The 18,734-nt window shown below is 36.9% G+C and overlaps 1 protein-coding gene across 1 annotated transcript in view; it reads right to left on the bottom strand.

Annotated features, from left to right (window-relative positions):
- The window catches only part of COL19A1 (collagen type XIX alpha 1 chain), a 176,062-nt gene that overhangs the window by 139,073 nt on the left and 18,255 nt on the right, over positions 1-18,734 (bottom strand). Inside the window, exons 4-8 of the mRNA XM_056488063.1 lie at positions 7,994-8,117; positions 7,333-7,608; positions 5,531-5,611; positions 3,360-3,485; positions 2,847-2,909 (exon numbers count right to left, since the gene is read on the bottom strand). Of these exons, the coding sequence (XP_056344038.1) occupies positions 2,847-2,909; positions 3,360-3,485; positions 5,531-5,611; positions 7,333-7,608; positions 7,994-8,117 (670 nt within the window). The remainder of the gene's footprint in view (positions 1-2,846; positions 2,910-3,359; positions 3,486-5,530; positions 5,612-7,332; positions 7,609-7,993; positions 8,118-18,734) is intronic.

Genomic DNA, 18,734 nt, shown 5'->3' with positions numbered 1-18,734 from the left:
CTCATGAAGTCATAATGGAAGGCCAGGTATACAATCAGGAAGGTCATTCACACAAATAATTTTGTGTGAATAATTAGCATAATTAGCATAATTTTGACCAGTGATGCTCCTGTGCATTCAGATTCACATCTTGCCAGAGATATATAAATATCTGCATGAATGCTTGTTCCAGTGAAAATATGGCATTACAGTCCTTTGGGCCTGCAATATACTTTGAATTTTGGCTCAGACCTTTTCAGAGGTACTAAGATGAGCCAAGAGCACAGGAATGAAGAGGACACAGGCTAATAATTAAATTAAAAATGCCTAAAATGGTTTTATAAGCTATCATACTTTATACAGGTGATAGCTTAGAAGTTCCTGAACAGTCAGACCTTAGGGAACAATCATGTTAGACTGAAGAGAAGGGCAATTTTGAAGGGCTTGAATATAGCCTAATATCAATCTGTGTAGGTAGAGACATCCTTGTCAATCCCATAGCAACAAAAGAAGACATAAATTCAATCATACAATTAATGAAAGTGAATGGGAAATTGGAATGAGATAAAGTAAAATAAAAGGATAAGAACTGTTGTGCTGAAAATGAGATAATATCAACAGAATTAGAAACTTTGCATGAAAGAAGATAAAATAATCAATACGTCCACTTTGATGCTGCAAGGGCAAGGACGTTTAAATATAGTTAGTTGGTTGCCTATAATAATATGATTTAGAAGCATAAGAAACAATAAAATGAGAAGATGAGCACAAGCAAAAGGGGAAACATATGCCTAGGAACCACACACAACTTAGAGAAGATCTGGTTTTTTGTAACTTGCCAGCAAAGTTATCAAGAATCTGCCTATTTTGTATATAACATACTACAAGACTCTCAGCCACAGTCTCTTAGTTTTCTTTACATAATCTGACAATAAGTCATGTATCCTACATGTCTGGAATGTTCTGGAGCCTTTCTGCCTCTTCAGGTCTAATTATTGATGTAACAAGGCCGTCTTTGAGAATGAGTGTTACTCAAAACTTGCGTAAATGCCGAGTCAATGAGGAAAATGGCATTAAAATCTCAGAGAATGTGGCTTTCAGATTAATCATGGCAGGCACTATTTAACACAAGATTTGTTTGCTCCCAGAGGTCAGTGAGCCAACCCTGATCACAGTCATACTGTGCCCTCCATCCAACCTCCCTTTCCCATCCCCCCACCCCAAAAAAGGAAAACCCCCACCAACTGCAAAGCTAGGAGGTAACAAGCACTAAGAAAAGTTCAAATTAAGTAGCTTTCCACCTGCTTGGTGTAGTGCCCCTGACTTTAGCCTGCTGATGCATTCAATTTTGTGGAAGGACATTCATAAATGTCCTTTAGGTTAAATTGCTGGATGCAGCAGCATTCACTGACTCTTAGCTCCATGCATAGAGAGTCCATGCAATGAGGCTCTTTTTGCAAAACAAGTGGGAGAACAGAACCAGAAGTGACCACAGACACTCACACGCTTTATTTGGAGGCACTATGCTTAACATGGTAAATACTACTCATTGACTGGGAGATTAAATGATAAAAAAATCAGACTTGTGAAGTCTGCTTTCTCAACTTAGCAGCAATAATGTTCTAAACAGATCAGGTCAGGAGCAGAAGAGCAGTTTCCCAAACAAATGCTAGAAAACTCCCTATGCTGGTGGCATAGGCTAAAACTAAAAACTGACAATTGTTTAATATACTCAGGATGAAAACTTCATTATTAAATCTGAAAACTGACACTCTAGGTTCATCAGGACTATAGAAACTAACATGACTGAACTTCTTCTCACCTAAAAATACAGCTTGTTTCAAAGGTGAAATATATACTGGAGGGGAGGAATTGTAGTGGGGGGTGGCAATATACTATCAAGGAATGTTCTTAATTTCAACTGCGTAGATAAGCCTTCTCAGACCTGAACCCTTTCCAGCCAGATACTACAGCTGTAGGAAAAGCCCTGGCTGTCTCCACAAACTACTTCAGATCACACATTAAATGGTGTGCTACAAGGTAGGATGTTGGATCAGGATACCTCCATCCTAACCTCTGGAGTAGGACATTCTAGGCATCTCCCTCTCACACTGCATTTCCTGTACTCAATTCCTATTTCACTGTCTCTGTGGCAGATTTGCAATAGTTTGTTCAATTTGTCCCCTCTACTTGCACACAGAAAACACATTCCCAGACATGTATCATCCCATTCAGCATCCTCCAACAAAATTTAAGGAATGGAGTGCAAAGGGAAAACATCTGATATCTTGACCAATATTATTAGGAAATTCCAAGCTACAGAGCATAAGAATGTCATGGTAAGCACTACAGGGAAATTCAGAAGAGGCCCAAGGAAAGGACCTACTGGCCTGTCCTAGAGACTTGCTTCCCTCTTCACAATTAACAGTTTCAGCTGTGAGTGTTGTCCAAGAATATACTGAGGTCATATTCCATACCCTACCTCCTACAAGGAGGGATCATTGCAAGCATGATTCTGCCACATGGGTTTCTGCCCATCAGCAGGGATGTAGACAGCGGATATGGAAAAATTCCTGTCAGAATGTATAAATGTCTTCTTTGCAGGCATGGTGACTGGGCTGGGGAGGGATGTGCTTCCCAGACAGGCAAACAGTTCTCCACAGAGTTGATGAAGTGGCCCCAAAGTGTGGCAGCTCTGAGATGCTGGCTGGGAGCATCTGGCATGCAGAGCCAGACACTGACTGGTAAAGGATCCAACCTGTGTTCAGGCAGGTTCCTTTAAGGAATAACCAAATCTATATAGTTCCTATTTAAGAAAGATAAGCCAATGACAAGGCTTGAAAGGGAGAATTCAAGTGATATTTTACCTTTTCACCTTTCTCTCCTTTCTGGCCTGGCAAACCAGCTACTCCTGGCAGTCCTGCTTCTCCCTGATTTAAAAAAAAAAATAAAAAAAGTCAACAAAGCAGATTTAAAATATATTTGCTTAGGTTTCCTGTCTTTGTTACAAATGCCTAACAAAGCCAATGACTCAATAAATATCATGCAACACCCAGGAGAAGTATTAAAAGAAAACAAACATTATGTAGAATATAATTCATTCACTGTAAAAACATTTACACTAAATATAATTCTCAGTTTTACCATGGTATTTTTGGGGTGTATATTCAAACAATTAAACCTTACTGGCACCTCTAACTTTACATTAACTAAATCCAAAATGTACTGTTTCTCAGCTGGGAAATACAATGTAAGTATGTTACAATACTACAAACCAGGAAGATTTTTTCATGACTGCAAAAAAACCAAACCCAACTGTTTTTATATCTAACAGGATTAAACAGCATGATGCATTAAAAAGTAAGAGGGAAACTTTATACTTTATTTGGAAAGCAGTAGCATCTCTGTGTAGATTCTTGCTGCATCCCTGGAAGCATGTATATTTTGCTGGCATGAACTGTCACTGGTGATGAAGTTGTAGCCAGTAACCTCTCCTCCTGTGGGCACTAAAACAAAAAGATTTTCTGGTTTTTGATCCACTTTCATGAATAGATAAATACCATCCAACCACTAGTTTTAAGTTATCTTCTGTTTTAATGCTCCTGTACAAACCATACATGGAAAGTGTCAACAATTTCCAAACAGAGAAAAAAAGGTGTAAAAAAAAGAATTTTAGATATTGAGAGACTTCTGTTCTAAGATTCATGCCAGTTAAAACTTATATGACTGTCCCACTTCTTTCTTCTAAAAGACAGAGGAATAAAGAGGAATAAAGTCTCCCAAAATTAGAAGCAGTGAAACAGAAAATGTCCATGGGGAGAAAAAGAAGAGATAGTACTTCTCAGTTTCATTCTGTCCTCTGTCCTGCCCCTAAGTACAAAATACAAAAGTGAGTGCTACGGGAAACTTGTTCTTTTTTGAAGCTAAATACTTCTGACATACATAGTTTGGAAACAAACAAAAAAGCCCTGAAGCCAAGATTTACCTGTCTGTGACTCCTGAGAACTGAGCCAACCTGAAGAAATACTACAGGACAAACCAACAGAACCTGCTAAATTTCATCAAGCCTCATTAAGATGCAATGAGGTTTCTTCTTTTTTTCTAGCCTTCTGTCAGAGAAATTCCCACGGAATTTACTGCTGTAGCATAGAAATTTGCATCCAAGTATAAATTCCTTCCCTTAAATTACTGGAAATGTAGCTAGTACAATGGGTAAGAAAGTTGTGAAAAAATAAATCAGAAAATATAATGCTAGTTTTAATATGAATGTCATTAGTAAGTAGTCCACCGTTTTTAGCTACATAAATGAACGAATATTTAAGTGTTATTAATAAAGTCTATTGTTGAGCTTTTTGTGTTCATATATAATTAGGGTTTGTTTTGTTCTTGCTTTTTTTGCTATTGTGTCATAGCAGCTCAATAAATTGTATTTCCAAGCATCATAGCTTGAATGAGAGAAATCTCATTCATTCCACTTTTTCATAAGCTTATACATTCAAGAGAAAGTCTGCGTTATTATCAAGAATATATTAATCATTGTTTAAAACTGAAATTAGATCATGTTTCTTTCATGCTTCTGAGCACCAAGCAGTCTTCTGCTCCTCTGTTCTTGGGCAGATTTCTCTCTCCCATCCAGGTACACTCTCCCCTATCTCTTTGTGGATGTAATCAATCAATCCTTCTACATGCTCTGGGCTTTTTTAGCTGACCACAACCTTGGTGGTGATGGCACTGTCCACTGTCTCAGAGGAGCCTGATCTTACAGACTACTTATGACTAGCAGGCCAATAATTTAACACAATGTCTTTCTGAGTCTATTTGTGGTTTGCTGTTTTTTCTAATGGGCTAGATTGAGCAAAATAATTACATCTTTAACTTCAAGCTATGGTTCTACTTGTCTATCAAAACAAGAGAGAAAAGTGAACACATTAAACTAAATGTTTTCCCTTATGTAAAACAGTCTAGACATGTCAGCATGTGCATTCTAAAGAAGAAGGTATTTCATAGAATCATCAAGGTTGGAAAACACCTGTAGGATCACGTCCAACACCAGCCTACCACTACAACTTGCCAATTATGACAGACCCATTCCTCCACTTGAGTGTATTAAAATACAGAAAACTCAACACCATCCTATTTTCCTTCTCTTCCACTGTTATGCAGACTCTTTCATGGGCTTTGCTTACATCATCTCTAAAGCTTCACAAGATGAAGCTGTTACTGCAACAGCCTATGGTTTGAAACCATTCTCAAGCCATCACTGTGATTTGTTTCCCACTCTCCAAGGCTTCTTCAGTTACTAATTAGACATTAATCAATATTAAGAAATGCATTTAAAAAGCACTAGCAGCACCTAGTGCCTTTTGCCGATGTTCCACTGTACCATTTATTTAGGCAGCAAAAAACTATGTACCATGACTCCAGATATGGAATTAATTTTTAGAAGATAATTAAACTATCACCTCTATTGGACTTTTTATACAACTCTTTAGCAAGAAACAATAAAGCAATTTCTTTTGTATTAACATTTGAATTTTAACAGACAACTTACCAAGTCTGCAGATATTTCACAACACGTATCTTCTGTTGCAAGTTGTGAATTACAATAAACTGCTATGTGGTGAAGTTCAATCTATTAAGAAATACAAAAGAAATTAATAGGAGGTGTAAAAAATAATGTGCTACTGCATAGTTTTTCTTATCTTGGCATAGTAAACTTTCTCTTTGAAACACTGCATATTTCTGAAATGCTAGAAAAGGACAAATCCAAAAGAATTACACAGTTCCTCATTTAAAGCAAAAAATTAGGCAGTCTATTACTTTGATGCAAATCAGATTTTAGATTTCATTTCTTTTCATGTAAGTTGCATCCATCTGTATTGGTTTGCTATATTACACAGGTATTTTAGCCTTGTAGACATCCTCTGAAAAACTTCTGTTCAGGAATGTAGTTTTCCTCTGCAGGAAACTAAAATAAAGGTTTGATAAACTCTCTATCATATACATCTATTGTTTTGGACAGACCTTTGCCTGGACATTACCATTAAATCACAGAAGAACAGGATTCACAAATTCTGTACATAAAACTTGTGTTTCAGAGACTTTGGGTGGATTGGTGAGATGAGAAGCAAGCAAAATTCTAACTAGTCATTCTTGTCCTCATATGCTTTTTCTGCATCAGTTTCACATCCTCCTAATCTCCCTTTTGCACTTGGTATTGAGAAAAGTGACCATTGGTACAAGATCCACTGTGCTGCCTTCACCAGCTTTAAGCCCATAATGTTTCCCTGCAAACGTGAAAATCCCAATTGACAACTTGCACTCAGAATTATCCAGATCATACCATGCAACTAGCAGAAAAACCTGCTCTTTCTCCTGCATGCTATTTGGAAAAAAGGAGACTGTACACGCATTTCAAATAACGATTAACTCAAGTCTTAGAAAACCAAACAAAATGTGAGCTTGGCTCCGAGAAATGAGAGCTCAGAGTCCAGGCCAAAGTAGTTAGCGTCCCACAAGAATGATTCCTCCTGCAATGTTACCTTGCAGTTACAATGTGCTATCTTCCTCTGAGAAGCTTTCTGATGGTCACTACAAACTCCAAGGCTTTAAACCTGGTAGCTCCATGTCAGTGTACTTAAAACAAACTGTTATTTCCTGAAGATTTCAAATTAGTTGCTAAGCTTTCAAATTACTGGCTTTCAAATTACTTTCCTCTCTGCATGAGGAAACAGAAGAAAGCATCCCTGGGACAGAAAATAGCCCAGAATATGATGGGGTTTTCTTGGGTAATTCTTGCACCATAAGCTACAGGAAACACACCACCAGCCACTTCCTAATCTCTCCCTTCTGGATAAGGGAGAGACAAGTGTGAACAATGTGCCCCTGTTTCTACATTGTTGAATTACTCTAGAAGACCTCAATACAGAGGCAATCCTTAATTATTTTGTGTCCCCCCCTTATCAAAGACAGACAAAGTGTAACAGACAACTGACATAAACCTATAAATAAGCCTTACTAAAAATGAAAAAAAAAATCAGTACTGCAAGTTATCTTTATACATAGTAATAATATATCTGTGGTAATTAGGTGGCTCTTTCTCCAGAAGTACAGAAAAACAGACTCCTTAAACCAGGACTGAGTTTTATGCAGTTACTCTGGCAACAGCTTTGTCTTAGCAGCATTGAATAATGTTTAGAGAAAGACACTTAAGGACTTCAAGTTAAGAATACACACTCAAAAATAATGACTGGGTTTGAACATTTTATCTATGTGATTCTTTACAACTGTGTTAATAAAAGCATGGCTAAAACATTATTTCAAGTTAGCTGTATGTCCTTTCATACTACTCACATCTACAGGCTTATCATCCGCAGCACGAGAAGCAATCAGTGTCCTTCCCTGCAAGTCAATGGTGAATTTTTCATCAGTCTGCTTTCTCTCAATTAAATTACAATCCAAATAGAGGGAAATGATCCCTGACTGCACGCTAATACCAAGCTTATGCCACTGCCGATCAAACAATGGATAAATTTCTCGACTCTTAAAAGTGTAGTGCAGTATATTTCCCTGAGAGGATTTGGTCATATACTCCACCACCTTTTTTGTACCATCCAGGAGGACAGAGATCTGAAAGCAAGACAAAATAAAAGAAGTGGTTATTTAAAAGTTATGAGAAAAAAGCACATACGTAAACCATATATAAGAAAAATATTTGAACTACAAACACTGGGCAAGAATTATGTTATGAAGCATTTTTCTATGTAACTTGGTAAATATATATCAGCTGAAAATCATAACATGCATTTATTCTATCAGTCTAAACCGAATAGATGTTGCTAAATTTCTGTCATTCCTATAACAAATTAATAATTTTTTCAGAGCAGTCTGTCTATTTCATATAAAATTTAGCTAAATCCATTAATGAAACAACCATTGTTACATGTGCCATATTACATGGGGGAAAAAAAGAAGCAGCAGCTTTTTGGAGAAATGAATCAAAGATGACTCTAACCTCAGGTGTGTCATACTGATTTAAAACTTGCCATATATACCAACGCTCTTTCTTGGTGTTTCGCCGTATGCGGAATGTAGCAACTAGAGAGTATTCCTCAGGAAGCCCATTTGGAAATACTTGCCTGGAACAGGACGGAGGAAAAAGATTTCTTGTTATTAAGCAAACAAGCACTGCTTAAAAGGAATGAACAGAAATAATACCTGGTGAAAACAATAAGCCAATCACTTGCTCCCACTCATACACATTCACAGGCCACAGCATTCAGAAATGCTTCTTCTCAAAAGTACAATTGCATCTCTTTATAAGAATAAATGACTGAAAGTTTTGGAATTAATTTTTGTTCTAAATTTTTTAGCATCTGTGATTAATATAAACAGGAGTTGAAAAAGAAATGATGCAAAGCGAATGTCCCACATGAAAGTATTTTAAAATACATCTTTTCCCAGTTTATTGCTTGGGATACTTGAATAAGTTTTGTAAAGGATTTGTGAACTAATCCCCATCCTTGGAGACTTTCAAAACACAGCTGGACAGGGCTCATAATAACCTGATCTATCTTTCAAGTTGGTCCTGCTTTGAGCAGGGATTTGATCCAGTGACCTCCATGGGCAATGACTCGGACACCTCGAGCATCAGAACAGCTGGACTTTAGCAAGCTTGAGGAAAAATAAGGAATGTATTTTAGAAAAAATTATTTACTGTTGCTTTATTTTCTTACCTAAGACACGCCAATGTCTCAAAAAAAGTCTGACCTATATCATAGAATGCACCGCAACACCACTTCCATGAACTCTTTGAAAAGTTTGCATTTCACAAAAAATTAAATCTGTACTTCAACCCTACAGACTTTGGCAGCCATTAAATATACACTAATTCCAATTCTAAATAAATTAGGATGGTACAGTCAACTAATTTAATTTGAAGATTCTACATTTTGAAGTTTTTCTTTTCTAAGACCGATGAGAAAACAAAACCCACAGATCTCTACACAACACAGGAGTAGCAAAAGTGTTCACGTTGCTGTTTGAGATCAGTTATCAATGGTGCAAAAATAATTCCCTGGATCAGAGTGCAGGAAACCTGACGACTCCCTACACAGCAGAAAAATTTCCTCCGTTTTATTTCCCACAATCATATGAATTAAATGTCTTCATTCTAAAAAAATACTGATGGGATAACAATTATACAGCAATGTGCTATAAAGCTTTTCTTAAAAACAAAACAAAATAAACAACAAAGGTGGGGGCAGAGAAAGAGCAAAGCACTATAGCTGATGAAACAATAGCCCCACAACCCTCCTGGAAATTTTTGTACTTAGAATCTCAGGAAAAATGTCTCCTGTGCAAAGGACTGGTATAAATCCTGCCAAAGAGCTTCTTTAAGGACTAGCACCTATTTAAGTCCCTTATGTGGGAATCACACTTCTTTGGCTTATTTCCCACAGCTGATTCCTGTTTTATCCTAGGACCAAATTGGCTGCTGTCCCACATTGTTAGTGGACCCATATGCTGTTGTACAGCTATAGACATTGAAATGTCAAAAGGCAAGGCAAAAGAGAATAGGCTTGGCTGTACTTAGACCTAGATTTCAACCTTTGTATTTCAAATATAGCATAAAGAATATGTTTCTTAATTTATTAAAAAATACCTTCACCAGGCATGACTGAAGAACAATAAATTATCTAGACATGGGATCAGCCCTATGGTTTCCTGCACCCCAGGCAGGCTAAGGAGATGGTATCTCAGGTTTACAGCTGTAAGCTAGACAGGATATCTGGCTGTGGGAGCATCTGATTAGCTCTCCAAAATCAATTAACTTTCCCAGCTAAGTTCCATATTGGAGACACTGGGGAATTCACATTAATGGACAAAGGACAGACAACTGTGGAACATAAATGATCAGAAGTCTTCATGAAATAAAAGAAGGGGAAACCATGCTCAGGAAGGTCTGGAAGACAGACAGAAGCAGTATTTGGGCAAGGTGGCACTGTTTTCTACACACTCATACCCACCCACCACTCCATTGCTTTTTACTACATGCCTTCCTAACACTTTCACAGCCATCTAGACAGTATGACAGTATTAAGTCTTCTAAAATTGTGTTTTTTTCAGAATATTCTCAAATAAGTTTGGTTGTATGAGTGCACGTGACATAAATTTACCTTCCTTAACCATTCAGGAAACAAAAGAAGAGCTAAGGTACGGCCAGCATTATGAAAACCAGCAGGAGTTCACTCTAACTAACTTCCCTTACCTTAGAGCTGACAAAGAAAACGGTATTGAGAGAAACAAGAAAAGCAAGCAAGATTGAACTAATTCCTAAGGACATTACTGATTTCAGTGAAGTCAATTAAAGAGGCAAGATTTATACGGAATTGGACCAACGATAAATTCAGTTGCATTCACAAAATAACTTAGGTAGGAAAGTACTTCTGGAGGTCAATGGATTTAGCCTTGGGCTTAAAGTAGGGACAACCTGCAAATTATATCAGGTTACTGTAAGTCCTATCCTGCTGAGTTTTGGAAGTATCTAGAATGGAAATTATTCCACAACTCTTGGGGAAATCTGTTCCAGTATATGGTCAACAAACTGCACAATTTAATATACAACTACCATATACCAGAGATATAATTTAACAAGAAAAAGTATCTTTATTTTGAGAAGAGTTATCATTGGTGCCTATATGAAGATTCCTTGGTGATCAAAAAATCATTGGCATATGCTTTAAAGTATACACTTCACAGTCAACCCTTCTAGCTAGATGGTGAACATGAAAAGGAACAAAATAATAGGATGAAATACCCAGAAAACCAGCAGGCTGTCTGCTACCATATACAATTTCCCCTATGCTCTTCCTCCCTGAATAGCTTCAATACTTCAATAGAATAAAATAAGCATGCATTGAGCATTGACTTAGGTACAGATTAGTAAGATACTTCAGTGATATTTAAGTACTATTACCATGTACTCTGTACATTTCTACCCTGTAAAATCAGTTTAAAATCCTCAAAAATAGGCAAAGTATGTACATGTTTTAAACAATAAATATATAATGACATTTAATGAGAGAACTAAAAGACCAAACAGAAAAATGAACATAAAACCTCATGTTGGAACATGAGAAAAGTCAACCCAAAATTTCACAGAATACTGAATTTAAAATTCAGAATTTCTTTGATTGTTTACTGTAGTGTTTCACCTGATCACATCTACAAACATTTAAAACCTGAGAAAACTTATGAGATATTATGTACAATATAAAAACAATAAAGGAACTGCATTAAACCTTAATAAAAAATTCAAAAGCAAGTGGTTCTACGTGTCCACAAGCCCAAATGTACTCTAACACAGTTTTTAACCTTTCCACATGGCACAGTATAAAAAAAGCAAGAAAAGGAGAGACAAAAAAGGGTGAAGAAAATCTACAGTGAGCTCACCTCAAAGTCTACAGATGTACACACAGCACAGAGAACATGAGCTTAAGGTAGTAAATCATAGTGTATACACCAAAAGCAGTAAGAGAGATGACAGGTTTTAAGCAAGTTATAATGTTACAGAAATATGGGTACCAACTGCTAAGTGTGCGTATTTATCTATAAAGACAAGACTAAGGACTTACAAATTAACACAGACAAGCAGATGAGGATATCTTTGGCATCTGATCTCTCAACCAGATGCCTTTTTGGACAACAGTGTCTGAACAAAATCACCAGCCTAGGGAGGAAAATATCTGAGGTCTTCACAAAAAGAAAATATCCTTTTCGGTGGAACAACAGTTAAGTTCTCCCATTCCTGTTTAATTTCTTTACCAAACCAGACATCCTTCCCAGATGACTGCTCAAACCTTTAAGGCTATTAAAAAAGTGCTCTCTTGCTCTTCTGCACTCAGAACACTCATGACTGCTGTAGTTTGTGTTGAATCCAATGCTGTCCAAGCTTACTATGTGTGACTGAAGCACTGTCAATGGCTTAAGCACCTCTAGGGACATGGGCAACATTCTGGCATCTCTACACAAGTCTTAGAGTCACAATGAAACTTGGGTGGGAGTTACACGCCTGTCTGCTTAAGCCATGGTGCTCCTAAGCATGACTGGAATTTATGCCCAGACGCCAGGGGAAATCAGTTGTCCAAAATTATTCATTTTCGGTGCCACTAGGGGTTGGGTGGTGCTTGAGAGTGGGCAATTTGAATTATTCTCAGACTCAGGCGCCCAGAGACTGATTAAATTATACTTTAGGTGGAATTTCGACAGCTTGATTCTCTCCCTCTGTCCATATTGTCAGTAGTATATAATAAAAAATTAAAATGAATGGAGCACTGTGTTCTCAAAGCAAAGCACACCCTTGGTGGAAACTGCTGAAAACAATAGCAGGAATTGAAATACATGAACTGAATACAGAGGTTTGAATTTACACCACCCTGGTCTGCTGGACTGAGATGTACTGCAAACTACAGAGGCCTCAGGTGGCAAATTGAGGAGACCATCAATAGCCAGCAGGAAGATTCCCAACAATACAGGTTTGAGATTGCACATAGATAGGTTACAAATCCATACATTCAAGCATTTCTTGATGTTTCACTGGTTGAAACATGAGGCAGATGCAGCCAGAATGATAACAAACATGCCAGCTCTTGCAACACCTGTGTGCCACTCCATCAAAGCATATATATACACAAAGTTGCAAAGACTTTTGCAAAGACTTTTGCTGCATTCTCCCCTTTTTTTACTGGTTCAAATGAAGCCATAACTTTTTCCTCAAAACAGGTGACTGCACATTAAGAGGTTACCAGAAGAACAGTTACAAAAATGTTGCATGAACATTACCACTGTATTTCTGCATACCTTCCACTGTTTATAAAGATTAAGGAAGTATAGAGCAATTTTTGGCTAAATATTTTCTTTATTCATTTGTTTCCTCAAAAGTTCTTAAATGCAGATACCAGCTGGAACTGCAAGAGCTAGCATACTAAAAGAAGTAATTATGAATGAATTAACTGTATTCACTGTGCTATAAACAGTTTTAGTTCTATCTTTGTAAAGCAGCATTGAGTTACCCATATCAAATTTAGTAAGGCAATCCTTTATTTACCTTTTGTTTTTATTTTTAAAAAAAAGCACTAATGGAAAAACAGCATCTATTTTTAAATCTTATGGACTCTAATTGTTCCATATCGAATGAGAATACACTACAGTATATGATAAACTTCCGTATTTACAAGTATCAATGAAGCCTCTAGCTTGCTGTATATCTTCCAAGAAGAGAAAGATGAGCCAACTTGCATTTCCTGAGAGTGAAGTGAGAGATGTTTAGAGTTTATGGCAAGACATATCTTTTCCAGCTGACATATACCATTACCTGGTATATGTCACTTGTAACATGACAATCTTACAATGATTTGGTGACCAAAGCTCAAGGAGCTAGTTTAAAACAACTTTCTTGTGTTGGATTTATTTTGTACTTCATTGATGGAGACACTGAAATGTTAAATTTTTCATGTTTGCAAAGGGGGATTTAAATTCAGATCTGGTATGGATAAAAAAGTAAAGATCAGGTAGTCCAAATACAAAAGTCTCCATTTTACTATCAACATCTCCACAACAAATTGCTGTATTTTTGATTCTCAGTTTTTACCTAACTTGACTGGTACAACAGGAGAACAGGAATTAACTAACTAGAACAATTTACCAACCTCTGCCTAGAAAGTGTATTTCAAATTCTTTTCAAATAAGAGCTAAGAACAGCTGTCTTTTCTGTCAGAATAAGAAATAATTTCCTTCCCATCCATCTTCCTCAAATCACATTAAGATGCCCTATATAGTTTCATGTTACATTAGGCCTCAAGTTGTTTTCATATGACACATTATATGATGCAACTCAAGGGAAACTATTCAGACAGCTTAAGAGTTATTAATTACTTAGGGAGAGCTCAACCCACTCATGAAATGTACTACTGAAAGCAAAGCTGCAGATTATTCTAACATTGAGAAGAGGGATTTACTTAATATTTCACATACTTCGGCACCCCTCTACTTTCATTTACAGAACAGGCATAGATTAGCTGATTCTTTTAATACACAGGTTGTTCAGGAATTTTTTGGAGTGAAAGTCAATTGTATTGATATCAAAATTTTTTGAAAAAAGTATTGATTTGAAAGAGGTAGAGATATACCATAACCATTATGCCTGTGCAAAGAACTTTTACTCAAAGGTTTCCAGCAGTATTCTGAATCCTTATCTACAGGAATTATTGGTGAATTCCTGGCCCTAAGGAAGTCAAAGGCCAACCTTCCTTTGATTTTAAAGATGTCAAACTATCTGCCTGCTTTCCATGTTTAGCCTATTATTTCTGTGTATTTTAAGTTTTCTGAAAAAAAGAAAAATCAGCAGTAATAAGAACAATACAATTAAAAGCAGTAATATATAATAATGGATATTGGAAATACAACAGTTTTTCTTCTCTTTTTCCTAAGAAGAATTCTGCTGAATTTTGATGAAGTTTTTAGAAATTTCACGTCAACAAAAATTTTGGAGTCTTATGTTGTGGAAGGCAACTTTCAGCACTTTTGATGAAAGTGCTGATTCAAGCAGCATGGGGCAGAGGATTAGCATAATGTGTTGTTCTATTCCATGATTCAGGGAAAGCAGATGGACAGGAAATGTTTTCCCCTGTGTGAAAGAGCTAGACACCCATGTTCTTCTTTCATTGTTCCCCACCTCTCTGTTTTTTTGTTCTCTGATCATCTAAAGAAACGCTCTGAATGCAAGATCTGTGTTCAAGGTAAGTAGCAGCAACATCCATCTACACTGAAAATATAAAAAAAAACAAGACAAAATCATCTGGTTAGAACTCCAATAATTTCCTGTTGAGAATTATGCTCTTCCTAGATATATACCTCGTTCCACTTTCCCTTTAGTACTGTAGATGTGTTGCAATGTAGAACTTCAATCAACTGCATCTCCCATCCCCAGTTTCGTAATAGGTGTCTACATCTGTGATTCACTGAAACCACCCTGCACACATGAAAACGTGCTCTTAATGTTCAGCATGAACATCCCAGAAACCTTCAGGGCTTTTCCTTACTCAGAACCACACTAGTAAATCAATTGCCCCTATAGAAAAATTTACCTGGAGTCTGACATTTCTCACAAGCCACACACACAAAAAAACAAACAAAATTTTCTATTTGGAAATTAATGGCAGAATCCAGAGAAGTGTGATGATCTGTCCTTTTCTTCAGTGGATTTGTGATTCTCTCCAAAGATACAGTCTTTGGTAAAAATTTAAAACTGAAATGCACTTAAGAGAATGGCAGAGATTTAAATTAACTTCAGCTCATTCAAGAATTGCATCAAGATTTTTGGTCTTTAGGGATTATGCAAAAATGCCACTTTTCTGTCCTAAATATCTTAAAATCAAATTGTGAATGGCAACCATCAAGAAAAGAGGATGAGAACTTAAATACTTTAAGATGATCTTTGGCTATTTCTTTCAACATCTACCCAGCTTTTAATTTTGACATATTAGGAGCTGTTTTATATCTCACATGGTCCTTCTAGTTAGCTCCCAGAAATGGAAGAAACACAACAGGTCTAGTTAATAGTCTGTTATTTGTCAGACTCTGAAGTCAATGAGATATTAAGTTCTTATGCTAAATATGATTATGTACAGTAGAATGAAATTATTCAGCTGATCAAGAAACCTTCTGATGATATTAAGGCAAAAAAATTATCTTAATCTCTGGCAGGCAACTGACAGAAAATTGCTCTGCACACATTTTTATATGCTTCCTACCCTGAAGCAAGACCTATTGTACAGTATTAAATATTTGTATATTTAAGTGGTTGCTGTTGTCTGGAAAAGTAAAGAAAATTCAAGCTACAACAGACAATTTGTCTATTGGCGACCATGAAGACAGAGAGCAAAAGCACTTCATGTTGTGGAAAGGAGGGATGACATCAGGAATTATTTGGCTTATATATCCATATAATCTTCCCTGTAGGAGGAAGAAATCTAAGCATCCATTTCTCCTCAGACATTTGTACAGATACCCAGAGACACGAACTGATTGCACACTGCTCTCTTTAGTTTGGTGGAGAGGAGGTTGACTCAGCTCCAGCAGAGCTTCATGCTGAGAGACTCACACCCTTTTACTTCTCACGCTGGGGTTTTGGAAGGCACCTTGTGTGTTTCTGCATGACATCATGCTACCCAACCTAAAAACGTTGTTTCCATAGAACACTCGAGCTCTTCCTGTTTAGTCTCCCCTCATCCCCATCCCAAACTTCTGGTAGCTTTTTACAATGACCCGTGGAACAAGTACCAGTGAAGTGAGCTGCTGATTACACTTGGAACAGGTTCTCCCTTTCCTTCCTGGGTTCATTCTGCCAAGTCCTAGACAGCCCTGGCTGATGGTAAAGGGCAAACCATCTCACAGGCCAGCGTCCCTCTTATGAAAACGCAGAGCACTCACAGTGAGCCTAAGAGCACTGGAAAGGGAGAGCTAGGACTGCTGCTTGGAGTGCAGCTGCACCAAAATAAGGGCTGCTTTTTTTGCTAACCCCAAATAATTGTCTGGAAAACTAGCCTCCTCCTCTCCAGCATGCAGGACTGCCTATAAATAAACAAACTCATGCCTGGCTAAAGTTGCAAGCAGGCCGTGCTGAGAAGTGCTTGAGAAAAATGGCACAGGCAAGACCAAAGGTACTAAAGCCTACAACTCTGTTATAAATGGGTGTATCTACCCATCTCAGTTCCAGCTGATCTCCCCAAAAAAGAAGGTGTAAGTAGTGAAGATTGAGTTGCCAACAGAAGAGATATGATCTGAGTAAGAAAGAAGGTTAATGACACCAGATATCAGGGTCAGACCCGAAAAAGTAGCTGTCAGCTGCAAGAGTGGAGCTACAGAGAGAGCATGCTTTTGCTTTAACACCCCCTACACACAGCATGACTAGTCTATGCATATTTAAGCCTGGTATTCTACTTATATTTAGAAGGATAATTAGATAAATAATATGCTCTTTTACAGTATATATAAACTGTTAGCATTCACAAAATTTAAGTGAGTATGGAAATTATCAAAAACCTTATTTGCATCATATCAGAGGACTTACTAGCATTTTCAGAAACTGGAGATTATTTTAAGTCTCGGAACTTAGACTGTCTAATTAATGTCCAGTTAAAAAAATACAAAAACAAAAACAACAAGAGTATGTACAGCTTAGCCTGCAACTCTCACAATTTCTCTAATAATGAGATTTTTTTAGTCACAGATTAAATGGAGTTAAAAATAAATGCAGCTTAAAAATACCCACATTGCTATCTGCTGAGTCATAACTATATTTAACAGGATGAACCAAAGACCTGTGACTTGCTAACCCTGTTACTATCACATCCAGCAGGGGAGTGTCCAGGTATTCCTTTTAAAGTGTTATAAACCAAAGGTTATAAAAAGAGATGGGATCTTGCATCTGGCTCAAGACAGATGTGTTGAGAGGATACCTCAAGCAGTGACATGGATTAGTCAATAAACATTTTATTCAGGTGAATTCTAAGCTTCACGTCAAAAGAACACACCAAACACAACTTGAAAGTACTCTGAATACGACTGGGAGCCCTTCTTGGACTGAGGAATCAGGCTAGGTGTCTTATATCCAAGAAAGGAAATTTGATATGGTAGGAATTCACAAACTTTCCTCAAAACAGTGAAGGTGCCTCAGGAGAAAAGCTTTGCATTAAACCAATGCATCAGCTATAGCAACTTGAGGTTAAATCATCTGAGTAATTTTCATGCAAAATAAAAGAAAGGGAATGAACAATGATCATCTTTTCCAACAGTAAGACTGAGATTTGAATCTGTACTGCTGATGAAAATTCTAAGAACATTATATGACCCAGTGTATATATCAGACTAGTAGATAAAAAATAGAAAAGTTACAACAGTAAGGAAAATATCACTATTATCATCATCAATATTTTGCATTAAATAAAATTATAATATTTAAGCATGCAGTGAGATGAAAAAAATATTTTGGAAGTTTTACAAAGGAAGTACTTAGTTCCCTCATCACCCCATTACAAAGCCTGCATTTTGATGAATTCACTCTTACCCTAGAATGGTTTGCATGGTTGACAACAGAATTACATACCCAATATTATGGGAAACTATATACTTAAGGAAGAGAAAATATTAACAAAATTGTTGATAATGCAATCATAGAACCCCAGAATGGCTGAGGCTGGAAGGAACCTCTTCAGGTCATCTGTTCCAAGGCCCCTGCTCACACAGGATCAGCTAGAGCCAGCTGGGTAGGAGTACACATTTACTTGTGTGTTAGAACAAAATCAGCAAAAGCTTTTTAAAGATATGACACTTAAACCTAGTCGTGACAAAAAAAATGTTAGGATGCTGTAAGAAATCTACTCTTAGGCACAACATGAATTCATATGAGTATTTCTAACTTATTTTTAAGGAAGAAAAAAAAGCAAGGCTATGTTATAACTCTTTGATCTTTCAAGAACTCTAATTGGTTACTGAGTCATGACTTTCCTTTCCATGAAATCATATCAGCTATCTTGAATCACGAAGTGTTTTTTTAGTGCTCCTAACACTTTCACAACAAACCAATCTTAAGCTTATGCAATTTCCTGGTAGCGTAGCGTATCTGTCTCCACATAATAACAGTAATGCAATTATTATCGCTTTCTAAATTTAAAAAAGTTCTGTGGAAAAAAAAA

Source organism: Oenanthe melanoleuca, chromosome 3, assembly GCF_029582105.1.
Source record: "Oenanthe melanoleuca isolate GR-GAL-2019-014 chromosome 3, OMel1.0, whole genome shotgun sequence".
NCBI classification, from domain to species: domain Eukaryota; kingdom Metazoa; phylum Chordata; class Aves; order Passeriformes; family Muscicapidae; genus Oenanthe; species Oenanthe melanoleuca.
This window is presented reverse-complemented; position numbering and strand designations above follow the sequence as displayed.